This window comes from Mesoplodon mirus, assembly GCF_964341445.2.
Source record: "Mesoplodon mirus genome assembly, chromosome: 13".
Classification (NCBI taxonomy): domain Eukaryota; kingdom Metazoa; phylum Chordata; class Mammalia; order Artiodactyla; family Ziphiidae; genus Mesoplodon; species Mesoplodon mirus.
Genome location: NC_138989.1, coordinates 18376777 through 18403318, shown reverse-complemented (window position 1 = coordinate 18403318; position 26542 = coordinate 18376777). Strand labels below are relative to the sequence as shown.

Genomic DNA, 26542 nt, shown 5'->3' with positions numbered 1-26542 from the left:
GGTGCCCAAGTCAGGGTTTCGACAGCATCTTCCCTACCTAAAGGCAGCCGGGAGCATCACCCTGTGTGTGGTTTGAGGGACTTACTTCATTTTTCCCAAATGGTAGCATTTGACAGTTACGGCAGAGACTTTGGGAGTGAGCTGGGTGGGACCCTTTACTGGCTGAAAACTAGTTCCTTTGCCTGACATAATTCCAACAGGCCCTGGCATAGAGAAAGCAATCAATCACTATTATTCAGTAAATACTGACCCACTGAAAGCCTTCACCTTAGAACTGGCAAGAGCATGCCCCATGGATGGAGCTTATAATCATCTTGAACATTCTTGGCAGATAGAACAAGGGTTAAAAAGAGGTAAAAAAAAACACAGATCTGGGATGAATCTAGTCCACCTTCTTCCATTGAGGATTCGGAAGGGAATCTAGCTGGAGCTTTTTCAGGCACGGGGCCTCTGGAGCCCCACACCTCCCCATCTTATTCTCTTGGTCGGGGGGGTCTTTGCTGCCTTTCCGTGGGGGTGGGCGGGTCTGTTTCATCGTGTGAGCTCAGGGTGGTCAGACACGCTGGACCAGGACGACACGCGATGCCCTGTGTGCAAAGTGCTTCCGGATCACCCCGTCCTCCACCCATCCAGACACAGAGCAAGCTTTCCTGCCGCCATCTGCTTGCTCGATGTGTCTCTTCCCCGACAGACTCCATGAGTCATGACCACGGCTGTATCCTAACACCTAGTCCAGCATCTGGTGTAAGCAGATGCTCAATAAATAGCCCCTTCCCTAATCGGACGGTCTCATCTTCTCCAAGCCTTGATGTGATGGGTGTGGACACTGCAGCTCAGACCCGGAGCCTCTGGCACTCAGCACACACCTTGCAGGCCGTGGAGCTGGGAGTCATGTCCCATTCGGCTCTCAATCCTCCCAAGTCACTAGAAAAGGGCCTCCTGGGAGCCTCCCATAAATGCCTGCCAGCTGCATGGAATTCCAGCCAAGAGATTAACCTCTCCAGGAGCCCCAGAATGTTCCAGAGAAGGTGCCTTAGCTAAGACCCTCAGACCCGCAGGGGAGAGCTGGCTCTGTGTGCCCTCCACGACCACACACCTGTCGACCTCCTCCTTCAGGTACGTGGTGTAGCTGCTGCCACTGTAGGACAGCAGCAGCCCCCCGTCGTTCAGCCGGTGGGCGTCGATCTCGATGTGACAGCCATTCATGATGAGGACGAACGTGGTTGGAGACTGCCGGGCCACCTGTGGGGACAGTTCAATGCCCCCACCTGAAATGAGGATGCCTGCTTGGCCCTGTGCCCCCAGAGAACCGCCTGGCCCCCCTGACCACAAGCAAAGGCTAGTGTCCACAGCGGGAGTGCTGGGGTGGACACCTCACCTCTCGAGGCCCAGCCCTCACTCACCCCAAGGGAGCAGCGACGGGGAGGGAGCCCGGGGTCAGCGAGCCACACCTGCCCTGTGGGTGGGCTAGTGGCTGCCGGCCGCACGTGTAGTCCCAGGCCGGGCATCACTGTCCACTGTGTGCCCTTGAGGGCTGGGGGCTTTCTTCTGATCCTGTCTCCAAGCAGGGTTGCCCTGGGAGCCATGCAGATGGGGGTCTTGCTCTGGGTGAGGCAGACCTGGGGCCTCCATCAGTGACCTGGGCATGGACTAGGGCTCTGCCCGCTAGACCTGGCCCTGCCCAGGGGCACACAGTGGATCTGGGACACTGGAAGGAGACATACACGGCCAGGCCCTGGCCTCGGCTCTGCATTTCAATCTGAAATACCAGCCCCACCTGGCCCTCAGTTCAAAGTATGTGCTCTCTCTCAGAAAACTAATACCCTAAAGAGCCCTCAACCTCTAAAATATATATATAGTGACAAAAGATGGCAAGAAATAGAGGAATATTTATTGCCACGTTATTTATGGTAACGGGAAAACCTAGAATCAAACGAGCTCTCCAACAGTGGGTGTGCCATGGAATGTTCTAGACCTGCACTGTCAAATATGGTAGCCCCTAGCCAGACGTTCAAATGTAAGTTAATTAAAATTAAATGAAAGGTAAAATTCAGCTCCTCAGTTACACTCGCCACATTTCAAGTACTCCACAGCCCCAGGTGGCCCATACTGGACAGAGCAGATTTAGAACATTTCCATACCTGCGGAAAGTTCTATTGGACCGTGCTTGCAGACTCTAAACTGATGTTAAGGAAAACTTGCTAATAACAGGGGGAAACTATAGGCCATGATAATATCAAAGCAGTAAAAACATTTGCACTATGATCTTGACTTTATAAGATCAATGCATAAGGAAAAAATAACTGAAAAGAGGTCTGCTAAAACGTCTGAACCCGGGCCACAGCAGTGAAAGCGCAGAATCCTAACCACTAGACCACCAGGGAACTCCCCCATGGTGGACTGTTTTTCTGACGCTTCATGCTTGTTTGCTGTTTTGAAATTTTCTGCAACGAGCATGTGTCATATTTAAAATCAAGTTGAGGGGACCCAGGCCCCCAAAGGTAGCCAGGAAGCATCAGGGGCAAAAGGGAAGCGATTTTACACACGTTATGTGGATAACACACTCGTTTGGCCGAACAAAGCCTGAAAATCTCCAAAGTTGAAAGTTCAATGTATGCTCAGCAATGTTAAAAATCAAGTAAGAGAAAATAAAAATTCTGTTGCCTTTTCCATGGAATGTGAGGCTGGGAAGTGCTGGGGAAGCCCTGGCTTCCCAGGGACACATCGCTCCAAAAGTCACCCCGACTTGGACCCGGGGGGCTCACCTTGTGCTCGCACATCTCAAATATTCTTTGATACTCTGCTGAATTGGCCTGGGATGGCTCAGGACGGGTAACTAGATACTTCCAACAGAGAAGAGCAACCCTGACAAGCTCCAGGGATGCCGGTGATAGACCCGGAAGCAGTCAGAAATCCACACATTGATTCTCAGTGCAGAGACGCGGACAAAGCCAGTCTCTGGGAAATGCACCCAGACGCTCTGTTCTTGAGCAACAGTCCAGCTCACACTTTGTAAGGGGTTGAATTATGTCCCCCCAAATTCAAGTCCTCCCTGGAACCTCAGCTTGTGACTTTAATGGAAATAGGGTCTTTGCAGATGTAGTTGGTTAAGGAGGGGTTGTGCTGGATTAGGCTGAACCCTAAATCCAGTCTGACTGGTGTTCTTGTAAGAGAAGAGACCCAGAGAGACAGGCACAGAAGGATGAGGATGTGAAGACAGACAGACAGACACAGACACACTCAGAGAAGGTGGCCGTACAAAGCCAGAGACTGGTAGACTGGAGTGACAACCTATAAGCTAAGGACCACCAAGGACTGCCCACAACTACCAGAAGCTAGGAATGCATGCTCCCTGGGAGCCTTCAAAGACACCATGACCCAGCCAACACCTTGATTTTGGACTTCTGGCCTCCAGAACTGAGAGACTATAAGTTTCTGTTGTTTGAAGTGACACCAGCTTATGGGACTTCATTACGGCAGCCACAGGAAACCAATACACGCTCTAATGTGCCTTGTGTGCGTGGCTCAAGCCTACGGGTTCTGGAATCCAAGGGCCTTAGATTTCAAGGTCACGGGACTGCACGGGGAGTCCTGGGACCAAGCATGAGAAAATCCACTGCAGGGATGGCCCACTGCAGAAATAAAACTCCCTAGAGCCACCAGAGTGTGGGAGACATCTAACAGGGACCTTTACCTTGAGGATGTACTTAACGCCTCCGTAGATTAATTCTACATCCACAGTGTTCAGCAGAGAGTCTGCAGGGAGGACCTGGCCCCTGAGAGAGAAGACAGACCTGTGGTCAGTTTGGGAGTGACCAAGAACTCCGCAGCCATCCATCCCCTGGATATGAAAAACCACCCACTCTTTGCCTCGTCTAACTATCAACACACCCGATTGATAAAAGGCAAGGAATGGAGAGTCCCAAGGAGCCTGACGTCCCTTAGAACTTAAGGAAACTGCTCTTGCTACAGGAGGTGACATTTCAAAAAGGTTCCTCTAAGAAGCAATAACCATATTGCTTCTTCGTGAAAAAAATTCCTTACGTGGGAATTCTGCCACCCGCTTATGAAAGAAACAAATGCACAGACTGTGATTCTGTTACCATTCAAAAGCCTATTATCCAAGCACTAAGAACTTTCGCCCTTCTAGTTCCCTTTCAGTAGTTTCCTTTGCCTACCACAGTGGTTTTCAATGTGGGGTTTGCCTCTACCCCGAGGACATCTGGCAATATCTAGAGACATACTTGATTGTCCTGACTTCCAGGGGGAGAGGGGAAGCTATGGATGGGACCAGGGAGGCTGCTAACTTCCTACCCTGTCCCACAGGACAGCCCTCACCACAAAAGATGACCCAGCCCAAAAGGTCAGTTGGTGCTGAGGTTGGGAAACCCTGGTCTATCCTGAGAGGGAGCTCCTGGCCACTTCCACAGGGTCCATTTCACTGGTCACCTGATTCAGGTGAGGGTCTGGGAAAGAACCATCTGTAGGGCTTCCCTGGTGGCGCAGTGGTTGAGAGTCCGCCTGCCTCTGCTGAATGGCCTGGGACGGCTCAGGACGGGTAACAGGGGGATGCAGGGGGACACGGGTTCGTGCCCCGGTCCGGGAAGATCCCACATGCCGCGGAGCGGCTGGGCCCGTGAGCCATGGCCGCTGAGCCTGCGCGTCCGGAGCCTGTGCTCCGCAACGGGAGAGGCCACAGCAGTGAGAGACCCGCGTACAGCAAAAAAAAAAAAAAAAAAAAAAAAAAAAAAAAAAAAAAAAGAACCATCTGTAGAGGCGACCTATAACCCGCTTTGCTTCTCAAATCCATCTCCTCTTCTCTGAACTCCGAGCATTACGACGTACCTTGCACAGGTCAGCACGAATAAGCGCACTGCCATCTATAGGATGATGGCTGCCTTGGCCTTGAGTATCCCTCCCCTCCTGCCCCCTACCCCAGCCTCTTCTAGGGCAGCCCAGGTTTATCCAAGGAATTCTACAGAGGCAAACACGTAGGAGAGGTTCACTAATTGCTTGGTGATGGATTTACACCCAAATAAAGCACGTTTCTGCCTTATGTGCCATCAACACATATCCCAAAAGGGGAAAGGAAGTACCCGGGGGCCCCACCTTTCCAGCGAGTGTAAGAAATCCGTCATGCAGGTCCTGAACATCGAGTCGGCCACGTTCAAGGCTCCGCACACCACCCCAAGCATGATATCCGGCTTCTCGGCCTGGGAGAGACTCTGCACGTCAGTATCCACAGTGACCAAAGCCACGGGGAGCCAGGAGGGCTCCAGGACCCCCAGGGGAGACACGTGCAGCTCCCCACCTGCACTTTCTCGGCGATGAGATTATCCAACCAGCTGATGTCAATGTCGTTGTTCTGGAAGCTCTCAGTCTCCAGGAGGTTGGTGAGATATTCCACGGTGGTCCTGAAGTCACCCCGGATGGACAGTTCCTTCAAAGCCACCACCATGTTCCTTGAGGGGAAGGCACATGGATTGTTTTCCCAATTAACGTACGCGTCATCAAGAGTTCTGGAGTGGTTTCCAGTGAGTCAGAACCGCACAGAAGTTTAGGGAGGGCCCTGAATCAGACGGCTTGGGGCAATGTCAGCTCCAGCATTGACTGGTACAGCAAATCTTGGGCCAGTGACTTAACTGCCTGGGCCTCAGTTTCCTCATCTGGAAGATGGGGGAATAACCCTGTCTTCACACAGATGCTTGGGGATTAAAGTGAGACAGTCTGTATAAAGCACGTGGTCACTGATCAATAAACCTTAACTGCTATGAAATGATTTATTACAGTGATTATAATTGTTATTAACAATGCCAGTTGCTCCCTCTCCCACTGGACCTATCAAAATCCCCCAGTGTCCCAAGAACGAGCCGCTCTTTAACTGTCCACGCAGCTGTCCGGTGTGCCTGGGGTGCACGAGTAGGTGGCTAACACTGGTGGCCCCCTCTGGGCATGGCGGTCACCAGCCCACATGTGCTTGGCTGTAACCACCTCCCGTTTCCCAGAGGGGTTGCCTCCCCCCAAACAGGGTGTCCAGTCCAAAGGGCAGAAACCTCCACTCTCCATGAAATCATAGGGAGAATGTTATGGGGAAAGGCAGCAGAGGAAGAGGGGGCATAAGAACCCTTCCTGGGAGAGGAGAGCTTTCACACCAGTTACGATGCTCCTGCGTGCTGCCAGCAGGTGTGACAAAGGGGCCACGAGACCCCAGCGGGAGGGTGAGAAAATGAAGACGCAGTGAGGTTAAATGAGGGTGTTGGGGCTTCCCTGGTGGCGCAGTGGTTGAGAGTCTGCCTGCTAATGCAGGGGACACGGGTTTGAGCCCTGGTCTAGGAGGATCCCACATGCCATGGAGCGGCTGGGCCCGTGAGCCACAACTACTGAGCCTGCGCGTCTGGAGCCTGTGCTCCACAACAAGAGAGGCCGCCATAGTGAGAGGCCCGCGCACCGCGATGAAGAGTGGCCCCCACTTGCCACAACTAGAGAAAGCCCTCGCACAAAAAAGACGCAACACAGCAAAAATAAACAAATTAATTAATAAACTCCTATCCCCAACATCTTAAAAAAAAATTAAACACACTAAAAGAAAGAGAAAATTCTAGCATATAAAATAAATAAATAAATAAATAAATGAGGGTGTTAAATAGGCTACTGCAAGTTGGGTGTGGGCCCTGAACCTGCATCTACAGGCTGAGCCACTGGATTCAAAGGTGACCAACTTGTCCCAGTTGGCTCAGGACTTTCCCAGTTTTAGCACTGAGAAATCCCACATCCCGGGAAACACTCAGTCCTGGGAAAACAGGGACAGTTGATCCCCCTCTTGGACACTGACAGCAACAAGAGCTGGAATTTTTCCTTCCTATTCTGCTGAAGTGATTACTGGCCACTCACAGTGTGGGACAAGCCACAGGTCACTTCACTCAGAGACAGCTGGGCTGGTTGACCACCATCCCACCTTTTATTAATCCTTATTTGCTCCAAGCGTCTCAATTTTTCACTGATTAAGATGAATTATTCAAAGCTGGCCAAGAAACTCTCTCTCTCAAAAGCAGCAAACTCCATTTAATTCATGGCTAAGCGCCCCAGACCAGACAGATTTAAATGCTTTTCAAATGAAATGTCTTTCACTCTAAAAGACACCTCCACAAGAATGTTTAATTTTATGAACCAAACTGGTGTTTACCTTTTTGTTCCCAGGTCAAAGCAGGAGAAACGTTAAGACGCAGGGGTTTTGATCGCTAATTTTTAGGGAAATGCAAATCAAAACTACAGTGAGGTACCACCTCACACGGGTCAGAATGGCCATCTTTAAAAAGTCTACAAATAACAAATGCTGGAGAGGGTGTGGAGAAAAGGGAAACCCTCCTACACTGTTGGTGGGAATGTAAGTTGGTGCAGCCACTGTGGAAAACAGTATGGAGGTTCCTCAGAAAACTAAAAATAAAATTACCATATGATCTAGCAATCCCACTTCCGGGCATGTATCTGGACAAAACTCTAATTTAAAAAGATACATGCACCACTATATTCATAGCAGCGCTATTCACAACAGCCAAGGCATGGAAACAACCTAAATGTCCATTGACGGATGAATGGATAAAGAAGATGAGGTAAATATACACAATGGAACACTACTCAGCCATAAAAAAGAATGAAACAATGCCATCTGCAGCAACATGCATGCAACTAGAGATTTTCATACTAAGTGAAGTAAATCAGAAAGATAAAGACAAATACCATATGGTATCAGTTATATGTGGAATCTAAAATATGACACAAATGAACCTATCTATGAAACAGAAACAGGATCACAGACATAGAGAACAAACTGGTGGTCCCCAAGAGGGATGGGGTTGGGGAAGGGATGGAGTGGGAGGTTGGGATTAGCAGATGTAAGCTTTTAAATATAGAATGGATAAACACCAAGGTCCTAGTGTATAGCACAGAGAACTATATTCAATGTCCTATGATAAACCATAATGGAAAAGAATATAAAAAAAAAGAATGTATGTATAGGTATAACTGAATCACTTTGCTATACAGCAGTAATTAACATGACATTATAAATCAACTATACTTCAACAATAAAAAAAAAGATGTGGATGTTTTGGAATTTGTAAGCTTCTTTGTCAATGTAGGTTTCTCCAGGAAGCACTTATGAGATTTAAGTTTAAAAGAACCCCCAGCCCCATCCCAACCAGCACCACCTTTTTAAAAAAAGGATATAGGGGGCCTCCCTGGTGGCACAGTGGTTGAGAGTCCGCCTGCCGATGCAGGGGACACGGGTTCGTGCCCCGGTCCGGGAGGATCCCATATGCCGCGGAGTGGCTGGGCCCGTGAGCCATGGCCGCTGAGCCTGCACGTCCGGAGCCTGTGCTCCGCAACGGGAGAGGCCACAACAGTGAGAGGCCCGCGTACCGCAAAATAAATAAATAAATAAATAAATAAAAAATTAAAAAAGGATATAGTACTCAGCACCTTTTAAACTTTTAGAATCACCTTGAACATTCTTTGGATCTCCTTCAAGATCGACCTGTAATAAGCTCAAGACCAATGACCTTGGTGAACTGATTTCACGTATGTCGTGGATCTCAAGTATGGGAAGAGGAGAGACTGGGTTCTTGGACTTCACCATAGGGTATTTAAAATAGGGCCTGCTCCTCACCTTCTAAAGTGCTGCTGCATCTGAAGCAGCAGGCTAATTTTTAGTTTCTCAGAGGGAGGGAGGGAGGGAGGGAAGGAAGGGAGGGAGGGAGATACTGACGAAATGGCCTCTTCCCGGTTTTCTCCCCAGGAGAAGCAGTGCCCAAACTGGGAATCGGCAAATTCATGTAAGCCTCCAGCGGCAGCCACGCTGAAATAACCCCACACGTTCTTGCTGCTGCGGAAATTCAACTCCTGGACCGTTCCAGAGCTCGGCTTAAACCCCTGGAGCCCAGACAGAAAAAGCAAAATGGAAGAAATAGTTACTCCAGATATATTTCCATCAGAATTAAATCCTAGGAAAACCCAAGAGCCCCCCCCCCATACCCAAGAGCTTAGCGTGATGAATAAAACACTGATACTTCTCACTAGGGGTGCAGGTGTTTCCAGGTGAGCACGTCAATGTGTGTCATTTTTACTTAAAAAAAGAAAAAGTCAAAAAACCACCACCAAGTTGGGACCGGTGATCACTGATGGAGCTGAGTGAAGGTACATACTGATTTTAAATGTTTGCCATTGTTGATAATAAAAAGTGTAAATAAAAGAGGAGTTGGCGGGATTTCCCTGGTGGTCCGGTGGTTAAGACTCCATGCTTCCACTGCAGGGGCCACGGGTTCAATCCCTGGTCAGGGAGCTAAGATCCCACATGCTGTGCAGCACAGCCAAAAAGAAAAAAAAAAAAAAAAAGAGGAGTTGGATTTCCAATTCCAGATTATGAAAATTTCAGCAGGTAAGGAAATCCAGTGTTAGCCCTTGCTGATGCTAACACACACATAATTCCCTTTGTGGGGATGACCCATCCCTTTCTGAGTATAACTGTGGTAAAGGGGGGGTGGGTTGGATCCTCTTGCTGGGATTAGAACCCTTGAAGCTTGTGATGGAGGCATTCGTTTTGGCAGACATGCCTGGAGGCAAGAGATGGAAAGTTCCAGGTGCCTGGGCTATTTCTACACGTGATCCTCCATCCTCCCAGGCACCTGTGAACAAGGCATCAACCCTCTGAAAATTTCCCATTTTGCTTGTCCACCATCAGAACTGACTGTTCGCCTGTGGCCAAAGATCCCAAACTAATACAGTCACCATAGTTTAAAATTCTTTCATTAAAAAGGTGGGGGTGGGGTGGGAGGACTTCCCTGGTGGCACAGTGGTTAAGAATCCGCCTGCCAATGCAGGGGACACGGGTTCGAGCCCTGGTCCGGGAAGATCCCACATGCCGCAGAGCAACTAAGCCCGTGCGCCACAACTACTGAGCCTGCACTCTAGAGCCCACGTGCCACAACTACTGAAGCCCGCGAGCCTAGAGCCCGTGCTCTCCAACGAGAAGCCACCACAATGAGAAGCCTGCGCACCACAATGAAGAGTAGCCCCTGCCCTCCACAACTAGAGGAAGCCCAGGCACAGCAACGAAGATCCAATGCAGCCAAAAATAAATAAATAAATTTATTTACAAAAAAAAAAAGGTGGGGGGTAAAAAAAAAACCCAAACCTCTCTTATCCCAAATTTCTTAAATGTAGTTATTAAACAACTAAATTGCGGTAGATTATGGAGATTATGTGACAATCAACTGTCAGTAAGCATGTAAACTTGATAGATGCCAGCTGGTTGGTATCTTAAGGCACAAGTAAGAACAAGTCACATAGGGACTCCTTAGAATGAACCAGATTGTATGTTGCAGCAAAAAGTTCATGGGGCCAGAAATCCAAGGGCCTGTGCTCTAAACCTGGCTGTTTGTCCCAAAGATGGACGTGGTCTGTAAAGTCCACCAGTGGGGCTTGGCCATGGCCTCAGCAAGTCCCGGGTGTGAAGGTGGTCACCCCAACCTCTCGAGCTGTAATGTGGGGTCACAATGCCCAGCGGCAGGGCTGTCACGTAACTGACATATGAAGGCATCTGCCTGGTACCTGGACACATCACATGTGGATAAACCGTGGCATGTCCCTTCCCGCATCCCAGTGTCCTCGCCTGTAAACTGTGAACCTGGATGTCTCAACAGGCTAAGGTTCGGGGTCTGCCACACGCTGGGAGGTCAGAGTTGGTGGAAACTCAGGGCCCTCAGACTTGCCTCATCTGGATTTTCGCTGGTGATTCTGGCCGCAATGACGTGGCCTCGGGCGATGGGAGGGTTGGAAGGGGTCTCAAAAGAAATGGGCGTCACCCCCCATGGGGACTCTCCATACAGAAGCCGGATATCCTTCAGCCGGTGCAGAGGCACGCCCATGGCGATCTGAAATCAAGAAATCCATCCCCAAAGCGGGTCAGTCCCCAAACGTGGAGGCCAGTGCTAGAGGCGATGGAGGTGGTGGGGGGTGAATGATTTCGGATATACTGAGCTCCTCCTGTGCCCAGCAGACCGGGCGACACGGTGACAGGAGAGGCACGGAGAGAGAAAGACAGATGGCTTGACCCTGCCCCCAAGGAGTGAACTGTGTCGCTGGGAAAAGAAGCGACAGTCACAGAACAACATCACGAGCATCAAATAAAAGTTACAGATCCTTAGTGCTGTGGAAGGGGTGGGGGAATGGTGGTGTCCAGCTGCAGAGTCTAAGAACGTTTTGTGAAGGACACAGGGAAAGCTGGGCTGGAGGACCAAGTGAAAAACACACAGTGACGGACACCAGGTGAACCAAAAGAGCAAACTGAATCTGCTGAGTCTCTGGATGTGATGACACACTAAAAGGGACCCAATGGTACCTGTGTAATATCCTGCCAAAGTGTTTCTGTGACTTCCAGCAGGAAGAAATGACCAGGCAAATCCAAATGGAGGGACATTCTGCCTGAACACTTCACAAATGTCAACATCCAGGACAAAAAAGTAAGACTGGGGAACGGTTCCAGATTAAAGAGATTAGGAGACATGAAAATGGAAAGGGATGTATGGGTCCTGGATTGGATCCTGGACTTGAAAAACAAAGGACAGCAACAAATTATTGGGACAACAGGGAAAACTTTCATGTGGACAGTAAGTAACATTAGATAGGTAAGTGGAGGGTGTCAAAGCTCTATTTCTGGAGTGGGGCGATCCTCTCACGGTATTATTCCCAGGAGGTTCTTATCTGAAAGATTTAGAGGCAAAGTGGCATGAAGTTCAAGCCAAAACATCTCTCAAAAGGTTGAGCCAAGAAAAAAAGAAAATTATACAAAAACACAAATAGAGAGACAGGAAGCAAATATGGTCAGATGCTAACAAGTGGTGGACCGAGGTGCAGGGTATGGGTGTTAATTGTATTATTTCTGCAACTTTTCTGAAATTTTTCAAACTGAAAAAAATAAACAAAATAAAAAACGGAATAAAAACTCTGGGAGGATTTTTAAGAAATTAAAAAATTAATTAATTAATTTTTTAAAAATTAATTAAAAATTAATTAAGTCAAAGTAAAACTAATTAACTTAAATTTTCAGTTATTTAAATTTAATCAAAATTTAAATTTTAAAAAATTTAAAAGAAATTTTCAAGAAAGAAAAAAAGGGAGGAAGGAAGGAGATATTAATAACAAAATTAAAGAGTTTCTATTAATGCAAGAGTTCCTAACTCTGGGTGACATGTTCTTAGCAGGGGTGAGCCCAAGAGGGCAAACATTTGTTCTTGGGGGTGAAAATAATCTTACTCTTTCTATGTACAGGCAGACCTTGGAGATATTGGGGGTTCAATTCCGACCACCACAATAAAGTGAATATTGCAATAAAGCAAGTCACACAAATTTTTTGGATTCCCAGAACATATAAAAGTTCCATTTACACTATACTGTAGTTTATTAAGTGTGCAATAGCAGTATGTCTGAAAGAACAATGTGCGTACCTTAAATAAAAAATACTTTATTGCTAAAAAATGCTAATCATCACCTGAGCCTTCAGAGAGTCTTAAACCTTTTTGCTAGTGGAGGGTTTGAAGTATTGCAAGAATTAGCAAAATGTGACACAGACACGAAACAAGCAAATGCTGTTGGAAAAACGGCACCATTATAACTTGCTCGACACAGGTTGCCACAAACCTTCAATTTGTAAAAAACAAAAAAACAAACAAAAAATGCAATAAAGCAAAGTGCAATAAAACAAGGTATGCCTGTATAACGCACAGCTATATCTACAGTATCCAAACCAATATACAGTATATCTGTGATATTAACATTTCATAGGGGAGAAATTAGGGGCGGAAATGTCTAAAAGGGCCCCATCAGAAGGCTGTAATGAAAAAAAGGTCTATGAACGGGTACTGGGGAGGTCTACAAATGCCCCCAAATTGTATAAAATAGATTTTTCCAGGGTGAAGGTCCATGGCTTTTGCCAGTTTCTCCAAGGGCAGACAAAGGTGATAAACCACTGCATGGCTCTCCGTGCTACCCACACATTAAAACAGTCACTCCCCAGGACACCAGCCAAGAGACGAGCAGGGAGGTCTAATCTGAGCAGGACAGGGGATTCCCCACTGTGGGCAGAAGAAGCCCCAGGGTTCCGAGCCCGTTTCCTTGCCTGTAGCTGGGCGGCCGGCAGGTTGACATCGGCGATCATTTCCGTGCAGGGATGTTCCACCTGCAGGCGGGGATTCAGCTCCAAGAAGTGGAAGCTGCCATCCTGGCTGTAGAGGTATTCAACGGTCCCCGCGCTCACGTAGCCCACGGTCTTGGCCAGGCGCACGGCACACTGCAGAGAGATGGAGGTGAGTGAGGGGTTTCCAGCAGTTTTCTCGGGGAAAACGTACTAGCTCCCTCACTAAAGGCAGGCTGAGGACCTGCTGTGTGTAAACTACCCTGGGACCTCTGAGATCGTACTCCAGTAACCCCGTGTGAGGCTGAAATCATCTCCACAATGGGCTCCCCACGCCACTTGGTCTCTTCTTGGACACCCACCCCACTTTGGCAACTTGGACCGTTGAGAGCTCTTGATGGTTCTGAGCTGAGATGCCTCCCCTCGAACTCCCCAGAGCCCACCTGCTCCATGATCTCGAACACGGCTGGCGTGGCAATGGTGGCCGGCGCCTCCTCTATGATCTTCTGATGCCTCCGCTGGATGGAACAGTCACGCCCAAACAGGGACACGGCATTCCCATACTGGTCAGCGAGGAGCTGGACCTCCAGGTGATGGGCGTGCTGGGCCAGCTTCATGAGAAAGACTGGGGAGCCGGGGATCTCGCTCTGCACCTGGGGGGACGGCAGGGTGGCTGGCTCTTCCCTGGGGAAGCAGGGCTGGAGCAGGAAGTTCTCCAAAGAGGGCGCGAAACAATGGCAGGGATGCCCGTGGTTTTGCCGATCTTTTAGTTTTACCTCCCTCAAAGACATTACATTCTCGTGGTTTTCAAGTCAAATATGATGAGAATACATAATGCAGAAACTGAAATTCCCCTGCAACAACATCTCCTAAGGATAATATGCTGTTAAGAGTTAGGTACAAATTGGTTTTCTTCTATGCGTACAGAGAAAATGTTTCTAGAAACAAAAATAGAACCAAAACACACTACTCTGTAGGCTTCTCTTCCTCCCACTTAATTCACTCTCTCAGCCAGCTCTCCTCGATGGAACCTACAGACCGACTTACTCCATACCTTTAATGTCTGAAAGGCATTGTCTCATAGGCATGTTGTCCAGAGACCCTTAAAAATGAAGTAAAAATAAGTGTTCACATGGAATTATTTCTAAGACAAATTCTTTGTGAAAGCAAGTTGCAATAACACATGGGATGATCCCACCTATGTGAAAAATAATAAAAGAGAATTATATGAAGGTCTATGTAAAAGTCTATACTACAATAAAAGTACTGGAAAGAAACCCAGTGGCTAACAGGGGTTACATCTGAGAAGGGGCGAGGGGTTGAGAGGTGATGTTGCGAAAGGGACCTTTCCTTTTTTATTCGTAACGTATTACTGAATTGCCTGAATGTTGACAATGAGAACATTTTCATATTGCACTCATGTAATTTAAAAAAAACAAGCTTGGGGGAGGCTCTGCATGCAGTTGGGGAACCGGGGGTATATGGGAGCTCTGTCCTTTTCACTTCATTTTGCTGTGAATTAAAAACCACCCTAAAGAGTAAAGCCTGTTTTTTAAAAAAGAAAGAAAAAAGCTTTGAAATCTGTACAACCCCTAAATGCAAGGTAGGATCCAGGACTAGATCCTGAAACAGAAAGGGGATGTTAGCGGGGAGAAGTGGGGTGATCCAAATCAAGTCTGGAGTTCACTTAATAGACATGGATTAACGAAATTAATCTCTTAGCTGTGACAATCATGGTACTGTTACAAAAGATGTTAACAATGGGGAAAGGAGGTGAAGGGTAGATGGGGACTCTGTACTGCTGTTGCAACTTTCCCGAAAATATAAATTCTTCCCCCCAAAATACTCCCAAACCAGTACACCCCAATAGGGACATGTGGTAGTGAAACCACTACTTTATATAACACTCACACATGGCCCACAGCTGTATAATCGGTAAACCTTTTGAGAACGCAATTTACTGGTATGTATTTGTCAGCGCATGTAAAGTACATGCTATTTAACTAAATCCTTCTTCTCCCAAGGTCTTTACCCAAGAAAATAATTCAGAAGAAGAAAAAAAAAGCTAAATATTATTTATAGTATTAAATACCATATTATACTATAGTGGCACTGTGCATAATAATGAAAATGGAAGCAAGCTTAACATTTCACAAAAAAGGAAAGGTTTGATAAATAAGACAATGGCCACATAGGGAATACTGTGCAATCATCAAAATAACTATAAGGACTGGACAGGGTAAAACTGTTTATGATCCACAATTTGAAATTTTTAAAACGTAGAACAAAATATTGTGTAGGCCAAATACAACTCTTTAAAATATACATGTGAATATTTTGTAATAACCTATAATAGGAAAGAATGTGAAAAAGAAGAGATATATATGTATAACTGAATCACTTCGCTGTATACCCGAAACATCGTAAATCACTATACTGCAATAAAAAAATTAAAATTTTAAAAATAAACTAAATTAAATATACATGTGAGCAAGGTCTACAAGACAGCCCAGAAATATTAAAATAGTTGGGTTAAGAACGGGAAGATTACCGGTATGAATTTTTATAAACATTGCCAACAATGGGCATAATGGGTTTTTCTTTAATCTATAGTTAGGTGACCTTTAAAAAATTTTTTTAATTGAAGTATAGTTGATTTACTATATCATGTACATTTCAACACAGCAATTCAGTGTTTTTTTATTTTATTTTATTTTTGGCTGTGTTGGGTCTTCATTGCTGCGCACGGGCTTTCTCTAGCTGCGGTGAGCAGGGGCTACTCATTGTTGCGGTGCACAGGAGTCTCATTGCGGTGGCCTCTCTTGTTGTGGAGCACGGGCTCTAGGCGCACGGGCTTCAGTAGTTGTGGCACACAGGCTTAGTTGCTCCGTGGCATGTGGGATCTTCCCAGACCAGGGCTTGAACCTGTGTCCCCTGCATTGGCAGGTGGATTATTAACCACTGTGCCACCAGAGAAGCCCAATTCAGTTTTATATATACATTTTTTTCTTTTTCAGATTCTTTTCCCTTATAGGTTATTACATAATATTAAGTATAGTTCCCATGCTATACAGTAGGCCCTTGTTGGTTATCTATTTTATATGTAGTAGTGTGTATATGTTAACCGCAGGCTCCTAATTTATCCCTTCCCCCACCCCCTGGGCATAATGTTTTAAAAGTAGAAAACCAGCTACAAATAAGTAAATATATGATTCGTTCAGACAATAAAAATCAATTGTCTAGAAATGTTAAAAATATTGAAACTGCTAAAATGTACAAACTATCCCATCTCTCGATAGACAAGTATAGACACAGATATTCTCACAAACAGATACCTCTGAAATCCTTTAGAGACACACTGATTCATAGAATCAAACATCTTAAGGAAATAGTGTACAGATCAACAAAAACCTTGGACTTCCGCGAGTAAAAATGTATACATATGTTTTGCAACACAACACAGCAATATTGCAGCTCCCGCAAGTGTCCTCTTGATTGTGACACAATAATGTTAGTGGAAAGAATCTGGTGGCCACCAACTGAATAAACACAATTCCCAAAGACACATGGAAAAATATGCAGCGCGAACAGCTCACTTGTCTGAAAAGTATTGGGAAGTCCTCAGCAGTCTCCACCTTCCGGATGCCTTTCCCTCCACTGCCTTCAGAAGCTTTGATCATCAAGGGAAAACCAATTTTTTCTGCTGCCTGGGGGCAAAGGACAAACAGACCACTTTAGAGGTTTCCGCTGCTACCAGGATGATGAGAAGGTTCTGGCACCTGACCCCCCAGGAGCGTTTACCTCCAAACCCTCATCGACATCTTTCACGCAACCATCGTTGTAAATGTACTCTGGGACGCTGATCCTTTGCCCCTGCTGCAGACTATCTTCTGCCCACTCCACCGTCAGACCTGGAGGGTCACAAAGAAAACTGAATCTTCCCCAAAAGAGCACAGACACGACACAGAAACACAGGGCCTCTTCCCACCAAAGCCACTCTAGACCTGGCCTCTGGACCAGCAGAATTCAGACACAGCCCTTCAGCTTCCTGCAGTGGATTTTAATTTCCTTAAGGACTGACTCAACCCTGAATGGGACACCAAGCTTAAGAAAATTCAGACCGAATCTACCAAGAACAGCCATATTAACCTGAATCCAAAAAAATCCCAACTCCAACTTTACCCTATGGAGTCATTCGTATGTGAATCATTACTTTCCAAAACCCTGTGAAGATTTAAAAAAAAAACAAAAACAGAAACAAACTTTTCATTCTAAATTTAAAATTCAATCTTTGGAGGAAAAAAATCAAACTGAATAAGAAACTCTTGAGATGTTTTTCCTGTTTATTTTTTAAAATTTATTCTAGAAATTCCACTTTTAGGAATTTATCCTAAGGAAGTGATTAAAATGGACATAGAGAGTTAGGTACAGGACTATCAAAGCTTTTAATATTTTCAAAATTAGAAAAAAATTCATCGGAAACAACCTAAATGTATAACTATAGAGGACTGTTAAGTCAATTACGGTATATCTGTATAATATAGTCCTATGCAGGCATTTTAAATGTTGTAAAGTGCATTTACTGACATAGAAAGGTTAGTGAGAAAAAACAAGTCACAAACTGTTAAATGTAAGAGCTCTGGTTTTTTAAAGGATGTGCCTAGAAAAAAGGCTGGAACAATATAACAAATGATCAAAACCGGGTCAGTCGATTATAAAGGATTTCTATTTCCTTTTCTGTACTTCTCCTAGTTTCTAAGTTGTCTACAATGAAACAGGACCATTTTCATGATCACTTAAAATTTTTTTAATGAAAGAATTAAAAAAGTATACTCCTGTCACCCCCTCTGCTCACATTAGCAAGATTGGGCCCAGGAGTTCCCCCGGAGTGAGGTTCAGGGTCCCTTACCACTTCCGCTCCAGGGCAGCGTTGGGATCTGCAGCGTCTGGGCCACGATGGTGGAGGCGATCTTGTCTCCCAGTGCCCACATGGCCTCGCTGGGAGGGCCTGAGGGATTGGGGCAAAGGGGAAGGCAGACTTAAGTCAGCCACAAGGCCCTGGAAGCCAGGTGCCAACCAGGTGCACAAAGAAACGTCCCCAAGTCCCAGCTTCCAAGGATTTAACATCAAGTCGGGGAAGAAAAAATCTATTAGTCTGCTACTTTACCAGTCAACTTTCAATACATTTGGATTGTAAACGTGATTTACAACCTAAGCTCTGTGGCCTATACAAAGTTCACTAGCAAAAAGCTAGACCAAGGGGGCAAGCCAGGACCTCAAAACACTAGACCACGCAAACTTTTTCTATAACAAGCCATAAGCAATACATAAATGAATGGGCAGGGCCGTGTTTCAATAAAACTTTATTTACAAAAGCAGGCAGTAGGCCAGATTTGGCCTGGGCTGTAGTTGGCTGGCTCTGGGGCTGGACCATCACTCTCCAGAATTAAACATGAGAGATAATGAGAGTCCCATGTGACAGCCAATCAGAGGTCATGGACAAAGAATACATCAGCGAGCACAGGTCACCAGGCAGACCCTTAGGTGAGTATCAGGTATTGACTTAGCACCAAGCTGCTTTATATGCAAGTCTGGGTTGTGGGCCCAGAGATAAGGAGCAGCAATAGGGACTTATTGGGGATGGTAAATGATTCCCATCACACATAACAGATAGTGTAACTGAGCAATGTTTACAAATTTCAAATCCAAATCCTGAAACAAACAGATGCCATTGACAGTAAGTATCATTTTACCTAATAAGTAGTAGAGATGAGAGGCTCTGGTCCCAGGGGGTGAGGGCATTCCAAAGGTCTGAGAACAGCCCAAGGAAAGGTGTGGCCTTATCAGAAAGGTTTCCAAACCCAGTTAGAAATCTGACCATGACTGGTATCTCAGTACCAACAGGAACACCAGCAGAGGGTTCTGCTTGCCCGGCATTATTCTGCTGTGGTAACCACGGTAATGGCTCCTATTTCCCTGGGCTGGCTGACCTATCCATGTGACCTCCCACCCCTGGATTCATTTGCTCCTGACCATGAAAGTGTGATGTGGGAATATCAAACTGGTCCCCTCCTTACAGGGCTGTATTAAAGAGAATCTGACCCACCGAGCAACTCATCAACACCCCAATTCCCACGCATCTGACGGAGGCGCACTCTACCTAAGAAAGCAATCCCGTGCTTGTGCAGGAGCTCCGGAAGTTTGGGGTTTTCAGAAGCATGGCCCCAGCCAGCCCACACCGCCTGCAAACACAAAGAGGCATGACAAAGGTCTTTCTTCAAGAACCCGCCTCCCATCACACCCCAGAAGCTCTTTGCTGGGTCACATCAGCCCTGGATTTCAGGGTCTCCTAGGACCCAGCTCCTCCATCCCTTCCAAACCGCAGAATCAGGTTGCTCCAGAGCTCAGGGCATCACCCCCGCCACGGGTAGACTGGGGTGTCCCGTCTGACTTACCTGCACAGGGATCCTCTTGGCAATGTCCACAATCAGCTCCACGTTGGCATAATTGTTGTTGTTGGGCCCTCCTGGGACGGGGACGTACTGATCTGCCATCTTGATATACTCTGGGATTAAACAGGAGAGAAAAGAAAAGAAGGGCTGAGAGACTGAAGTCGAGGCCAGGATATCTGCAGGATGCAACCACGCCCCGCTACTGAAAGGATAACCATGAAGATTCGGGGGCAACAATGGACAAATGTATATGGTAGTTCAAAGAAAACTGAGTATGACTTTAATCATGTGAAAATATGTATGTATCTGGGGACTTCCCTGGCGGTCCAGTGGTTAAGACTCTGTGCTTCCAATGCAGGGGGCGTGGGTTCGATCCCTGGTCAGGGAGCTAAGATCCCACATGCCTCATGGCCAAAAAAAACCCAAAACATAAACAATAAAGACTTCAAAAAAAAAAAGAAAACACATGGGTGTCTGGAGGCCTGGAAGGCAACAAAAAAGAAGGAAACAAGCTATCAAGATAGTCGGATTAGAGGTGGGTTTTAAAAATTCTTTTTTTTTTTTTTTTTAAATTTTTGGCCTTGCCACGCGGCTTGCGGGATCTCAGTTCCCCGACCAGGGACTGAACCCAGGCCACGGCAGTGAAAGCCTGGAATTCTAACCACTAGGCCACGAGGGAACTCCCTAAAAATTCTTATTTAAGGTTTATCTTAATATTGTTTAGCCATTAAACAATACAATGTTTGTTTTTAATCATGGTAATCAAAAAAAACACATAACAAAATTTACCATCTTAATCACTTTTGAAGTGTACAGCTCAGTACTGTCAAGTATTCACATTGTTGTGAAACAGATCTCCAGAACTTTTTCATCTCACGCATCTCAGACTCATACCCATAAAATGACAACTCCCCATCCCCCTCCACGAAGCCCCTGGCAACCACCATTCTACTTTCTGTCTCTATGAATCTGACTACTCTTGGTGCCCCATATAAGTGGAATCATAGAGTATTTGACTGGCTTATTTCACTGAGCATAATGTCCTCAAGGTTCATCCCTGCTGTAACATGAGACAGGATTTCCTTCCTTTTCAAAGCTGAATACAATACAATGTTTTGATTTTAAAATATTCATGTTCTTTAAAACCAGAATCCCACTTCTAGAAATATGTTCTAAGAAAACACTCATCGACGAGGCCAAAGACTGATGTAAGAGGGTGTTCACAGGGCAGTGTTTTGAACTGTGAAAAGCTAGACTCAATCAAAAGTCAGGAGCTGGTACATCTGTACTATGAAATTCTTGAAGACCCTGAAAAGAAATGATGTTGAACTTTATGTGCACACTTGGAAAGAAACTAGAGAGCCATGCTTCCTTCCGGGCCCGCTGGCCTCTGATGTTTACCCAACACGTTGTGTTGGCGACTGGAGAGGTCCCAGAGATTATAAAGCGAGAAGTCAGACCATGACCCTCTCCTTGCTGAATTTTACTATCATGTTGGAGAAGATAAACAAGAGACAAACATGATAACTACAGGCTGTGAGCAGCACCGGGGATCTCTGAGAGGGATGCCCAGGAAGACTATGAGACCCAAGTCGTGCGTGGAGGGGTGGAGACCTGCTGTACAAAGAGCTTCGGGGAAGCACTGTCAGCAGAAGCTCCAGAACATTCCAAGCCTCTGCAACAGGAAAGAGCGAGGCCAAAACTGATGAGGCCAGTGTGACTGGGGCCCAGGGCTGGATGTCTAGAGGCGGGAGATGGGGGTCCAGGAGGCCAGCAGGGGCCAAGTCATGTGAGGCCTTAATTGGCCTGAGTGAGGTTCTGGAATTGTAGCCTGAGCACGATAGGAGACCCGACAGCCCAAGGCTGTGGACTCAGCCCAGGGTTTCAATCCCGCCTGCATCACGTACTGGTTGCGTGACCCCGGGCAAGTGAGTTATACCCTCATGCCTCGATTATCTCATCTGTAAAATGGGGCTAACAAGGAAACCTGTCGTCACTGTAGTGAGCAAAAAGGAGGCCACGTCTGTGCAGAGCAGAGCCGAGGGCCTGAACTCTGGGGAGGCTCAGGGGGCTGAGGTAGCTGGTGCTGGACACAGGAGGGGGCTGATGGGACCTGAGCTGTGTTTTTAAAAGATCTGTTTGGCTGCTGTGTGCAGAGTCTGTAAAGGGATACAATTGTTCAGGGGAAAAGGCAAATTGTCCAATAGTTATTAACAGAATGATCAATGGTAATAGACATGGAGAGGTTAAGAAATAGAAAAATGAAGGAATGATTGAAAAAGAGTACAAGTGCAAGAAGAAAACATATGGAGGAAGAAACACCAAATCTACTGTACCGTTTCTCAAAGGTGAGATTTCCGCTTTGCATGTTAACCATTTGCATTTTATAAGACATATGGGTCACTCTTGTTGTTAGCAGAAATTTTAATTAAATAAAGAAAGGGGAAATAAATACGAGCTCAGGAGAGGTACCCTGCGATGCTGTTTGGGGTCCAGGATGGACTTGGCCCAGGTGGGGTGAAGGAGGTGAGGGCAGGTAAGGACGGGGGGACGTGGCAGAGGGGAAGAAAGTCAGGGCCCAAGTATCAATACCTGCGTTGGCTTTGAGGTCCTCGGGGGTTACCAAGACTACAAACCGGATGGCCCGCTCATTTCGGAACATCTCATAGGCCCACCTGCGGATGGAGCGCATACATTTCACGGCGGCGATACCATTGTTGGCGATGAGCACCTGGACAGGGGAAAACGAGGAGGGGCCAGAGCTGCACATCCACCTGTGCTGGAGGCTGAGTGCTACCCCAGGGCTCATCTCACCTCTGTGAGCCTCCCATGGCACCTCTTTGTAGTTCTACGGCACTCAGCCCAGCACAGAGCAGGTACATAAAGTCTGCTGGATGCATGAATGGATGATCCAATGGATGGATGGTTGAATGGATGATGGGAGGATGGATGATCAGATGGATGGATGGATGGATGTGTGGATGGATGGTTGAATGGATGATGGGAGGATGGATGATCAGATGGATGGATGGATGGATGGATGGATGGATGGATGGGTGGATGGATGGTTGAATGGATGATGGGAGGATGGATGATCAGATGGATGGATGGATGGATGGATGGATGGGTGGATGGATGGATGGATGGGTGGATGGATGGTTGAATGGATGATGGGAGGATGGATGATCAGATGGATGGATGGATGGGTGGGTTAATGATTTTTGATTCCTCTGTTTGGCGCCATCATGTTCATGTAGCATTTTTTGAGCACTTAGTATGTACCAAGCTACAGTAGAGTGTATTTTACCAGCACCATTTCATTTCAACCTCACAACAGCCCTTTGAAAGAGGTTGTATTTTTATCACTATTTGGGGTTAAAGACATTAAAACCCAGAGGAGTTAGGGCACTTGCCCAAGATCAAACAGCTAGTAAGTGGCAAAGCTGGCACTCGTGAGCCCTCCACAGTATGACCTATGCTCTGAACTGTCCCCGGTGGCTGCTTCTGTATCCAGAAGGTTAAAGGTCCCACATTTGGGAAGGAAGAAAGGCAGTGAGGCTGGCTGTCCCCAGCAACAGAGGGGTCCTAGTTTCAGTTCTCACTGTGTTGTGAACTTGCTGTGTGGCCTTAGGCAGATCCCTTCCCACTCTGTGCTTCATCTTCATATGAGGAGCTCAGACTGGTAAACCTCCTGGTTTGGTCTCTATAAAACCAAGCTCTAGTTTTCTTGTTAAAAAAAACAAAAAAATTAGGTGTATAGATTCAAAGCTCCAACTTCTGTACCAAGTCCATAATTTTAAGGTCCTTCCATCACTGACTAATCTTCATGACGGCCCTGAAGGACAATTCCCATTGGAGATTTGGGATGTGATCGCCTCTATTTATTTTACAGACATCACATCCCGTGAGTGGCCACCATAGTTTCTGCATTCCTTCTCCCCTTTCAAAAATGCCTCCCATGAGTGATGACAGAACGGCTGTGCTATGGCTTCCTCAACCTAATTATCAGAGCAAAGCTTCGGGGTGGGGGGGGCGTGTGGGTGTGTGCATTTTCAGTCAGGGAGTCTGGTGGCAGCCGGATTGGGGAACCTATATGAGTCTCTGTGGCTCAATGCCGTACTTAGGATGCTGGGGTGAGGGCATGGGCTCTGGTTTCAAATTCCAGCTCTGCCACTGATTAGCTGTGAGACCTGGGCAAGCCACTTCCCCTGTGTGGGCCTCAGTTTCCTCATCTGTAAAATAATCCCCACTGACAATGCTGTGGGGATGGTTAAATGAGACACAACAATGTAAAGCAGTTAACAGGATGCCTGGCCCAGAGGAGACCCTCAATAAATGGTAGCTGCCGTCACTGTTGTTGCGGTTGTTATCATTATTATTACCACCCTCAAATAAAATGGAAAAGAAAAAGGCCTTTCAGTCAAACTGACCTGGGTTCAAAGCCTGACTTCAGCACTTACTACCTATGTGACTTTGGACAACCGATGTCAAATCCCTGAGCTCTAGCTGCTCCGTGAATATGACGGGAATGATCTAACACCACGAGGTCAGGGTCTTTACCGGCTGGAACAGGAAACAATGTGAAAAGCCTTCACAAACCACCAATTTTAGCTGTTTCCTTCCATCCCTATCATTCTAGTATCTGGGTCTGCTCTCCTGTAAGGAGCTATACCCCTCGAGAGGGCAGAGCTGGGTCTTAGGCTCCCCTCCTAGAAACCCAGAAAGCAGCCCCCTGCACGAAGGGTCTTTGCCTCCCCACCCTTCTCAGAGGCCCCAGTCTCCTCCTCTGTGACATGGGGTCACGCACCTGTCACTTAGGCTGTCGTGAGGGTGAAAGGCTGATGAACCCCAGCGCCCAGCCCTTCGCAAGCACTCACAAAGGGGCAGGACTTTTCCTCTGCAGCCTGAGGCTGGTTGGCCCACCTCACCCCACACCGAGTGCCGGGACCCCATCTGTACCTTCTCGATGACCCGATCCCCGCCAAAGCGCACGACGAACTCGGCAGGGGAAGCCACAGTAAAGTCTCTGTGCAGGTCCAGCTTCTTCTGTTCTCGGCCTCTTCTCACCAGGTGGAGCCCGGACATGCTGGGCCTGCCAGGGAACAGGACAGACCCGTGAGCAAGCAGGTCTGGGACGCTGGGGAGGGGGTTGGGCACCCGGCAGCTATGAAATGCACATCCACAGAGAAGCCAAAGCCCATCAGACCCCTGCTGCTTTGCAGTCCCTCTCCGGGAAACTTGAAACACTTTATGAGGAGACTCGAGAGGTCAGATCACAAATGAAGTAGGAACGACCCTCTGACCTGCCCCAAGCTGTACGATCAGATTTTTCATCTTAGAGTCATTCTTACTTTACATGCCCATAATTTAGCAGCTCAAGTAATACAAAAAAGCTTAGAACAGGGGTCCAAGTTTATGATCAGGGAAGTTCCCACATTCTAATACTTTACACTTGTTAAACAGTTTGTATCTTTCACGTGCTTTTCTGTACGTGTATATCAAATTTTTTGAAAAAACTGAAAACAAAAAAATGTATAACAAATAGAGGGTCCTTGCCCCATCCCCCTGCTAGAACCCCACCCCAGAGGAAATCACGTTTGACTCTTTGTGGTATTTACACATCTCCATGGTTCTGAACAATATGTGTACATTATCTCATGAGTCATCCATTTAAGACACCATCCACCTATGAACTTCTTGACAGATGTGGAATTAGTGCTCTTAAGCAGCCATCCAATCGGCTCCCCTTTCCCCAACCTCTCAATACAGGTATACTGCAATTTGGTAAATTCAGTATTCGGTGTTTTATGAGTCTGGGATCGTTATTCACAGGTGAGGGGCTGTGGTATACCAGATGTTCCTTTTTTTTTTTTTTTTCTGGAGTTAGTGATTTTTTTCATTGACTTGGTTTTCCTGGCATCTGTCACTAATTCATCTCACTCCTCAGCCTCTTAGTACACATAAGATAATTGATTGGTTCCATTATTTTCCATTGACCACATCACTCCTGAAGACCTCAACGCTCCTTTCATCCAGACGCTGTTCTCTAAACCCCTATGCAACCGTCAACTGGGACTTCCCTTCACTGGCATCCTTAGGATTCCCTTTGCCTTTCCTTGGGGTTTAATCCTGAATTTGAGGGACCACATGGCTCCCTCTTTCTTCATGGACTCCTGTGTTTTGCTGGGGCATATCCACCAGTAGTTTCATCCAGTTAAAAAGATGGTACAATGGCAGGACACATGACAATAATGCCCCCAACATGCTTGTCTTGATCCTGGCTGCATAGGGTTCCCTTGCCACTATCACCTCAGAGACTCTTTTTGGTTCTCTCGGATCCCTTTTTTCTGTCCTCCATGTCTTGCTCCTCTTTGGTTTACTCTCTTGTTTCAGTGGAAGACATCCTTCAGTAGCTTTCTAAGAAAAGGTGTTCAGGGGAGTAAACATCTTGTGGCCTTGCATGTTCTAAAACTGTCTTCCTTCTGCCGTCACATTGGACCCGATCATTTGGCTGTGCGTGGAATTCTAAGATGGAAAACTTTCTCCTTTAGAATTTTGGAAGCCTTATGTCACTGTTGTTGTGGCTTCCAAGAATGCTAGAACCAGAGCCATGATGATCCTTGATCCTTTTGTAGGTGACCTGTTTTTTCATATCCAGAAGCTTATAGGATCTTCTCTTTGCCCTAGTATTCTACAATTTTAGGGAATGATTTTAGTGATGTGCTGAGGTATGTGCCTACTTCCATCAGTAAGGCTGGGAAGCTGTCAGGCTCCTTCAATCCGGAAACTGAGGTCTGGGAATTTATCTTCAAATATCTCCTTGGTGACTTCCCTGCCTCTTTTTTCTCCATTCTCTCCTGTTACCTGGTTGTTGAAATTCCTGGACTGCCCACTAGTTTATGTA

The 26542-nt window shown here is 46.6% G+C and overlaps 1 protein-coding gene across 2 annotated transcripts in view; it reads right to left on the bottom strand.

Moving 5' to 3' along the window:
• The window catches only part of ACACB (acetyl-CoA carboxylase beta), a 121667-nt gene that overhangs the window by 54009 nt on the left and 41116 nt on the right, over positions 1-26542 (bottom strand). For both annotated transcript variants that reach the window (XM_082640282.1, XM_082640283.1), the window contains 15 exons: positions 24598-24730; positions 22231-22369; positions 19642-19751; positions 19347-19428; positions 18096-18194; positions 16988-17097; positions 16783-16893; positions 13630-13839; positions 13172-13342; positions 10767-10928; positions 8765-8928; positions 5312-5462; positions 5110-5213; positions 3695-3776; positions 1097-1242 (listed from right to left, as the gene is read on the bottom strand). In XM_082640282.1, the coding sequence (XP_082496408.1) occupies positions 1097-1242; positions 3695-3776; positions 5110-5213; positions 5312-5462; positions 8765-8928; positions 10767-10928; positions 13172-13342; positions 13630-13839; positions 16783-16893; positions 16988-17097; positions 18096-18194; positions 19347-19428; positions 19642-19751; positions 22231-22369; positions 24598-24730 (1974 nt within the window). The remainder of the gene's footprint in view (positions 1-1096; positions 1243-3694; positions 3777-5109; positions 5214-5311; positions 5463-8764; positions 8929-10766; positions 10929-13171; positions 13343-13629; positions 13840-16782; positions 16894-16987; positions 17098-18095; positions 18195-19346; positions 19429-19641; positions 19752-22230; positions 22370-24597; positions 24731-26542) is intronic.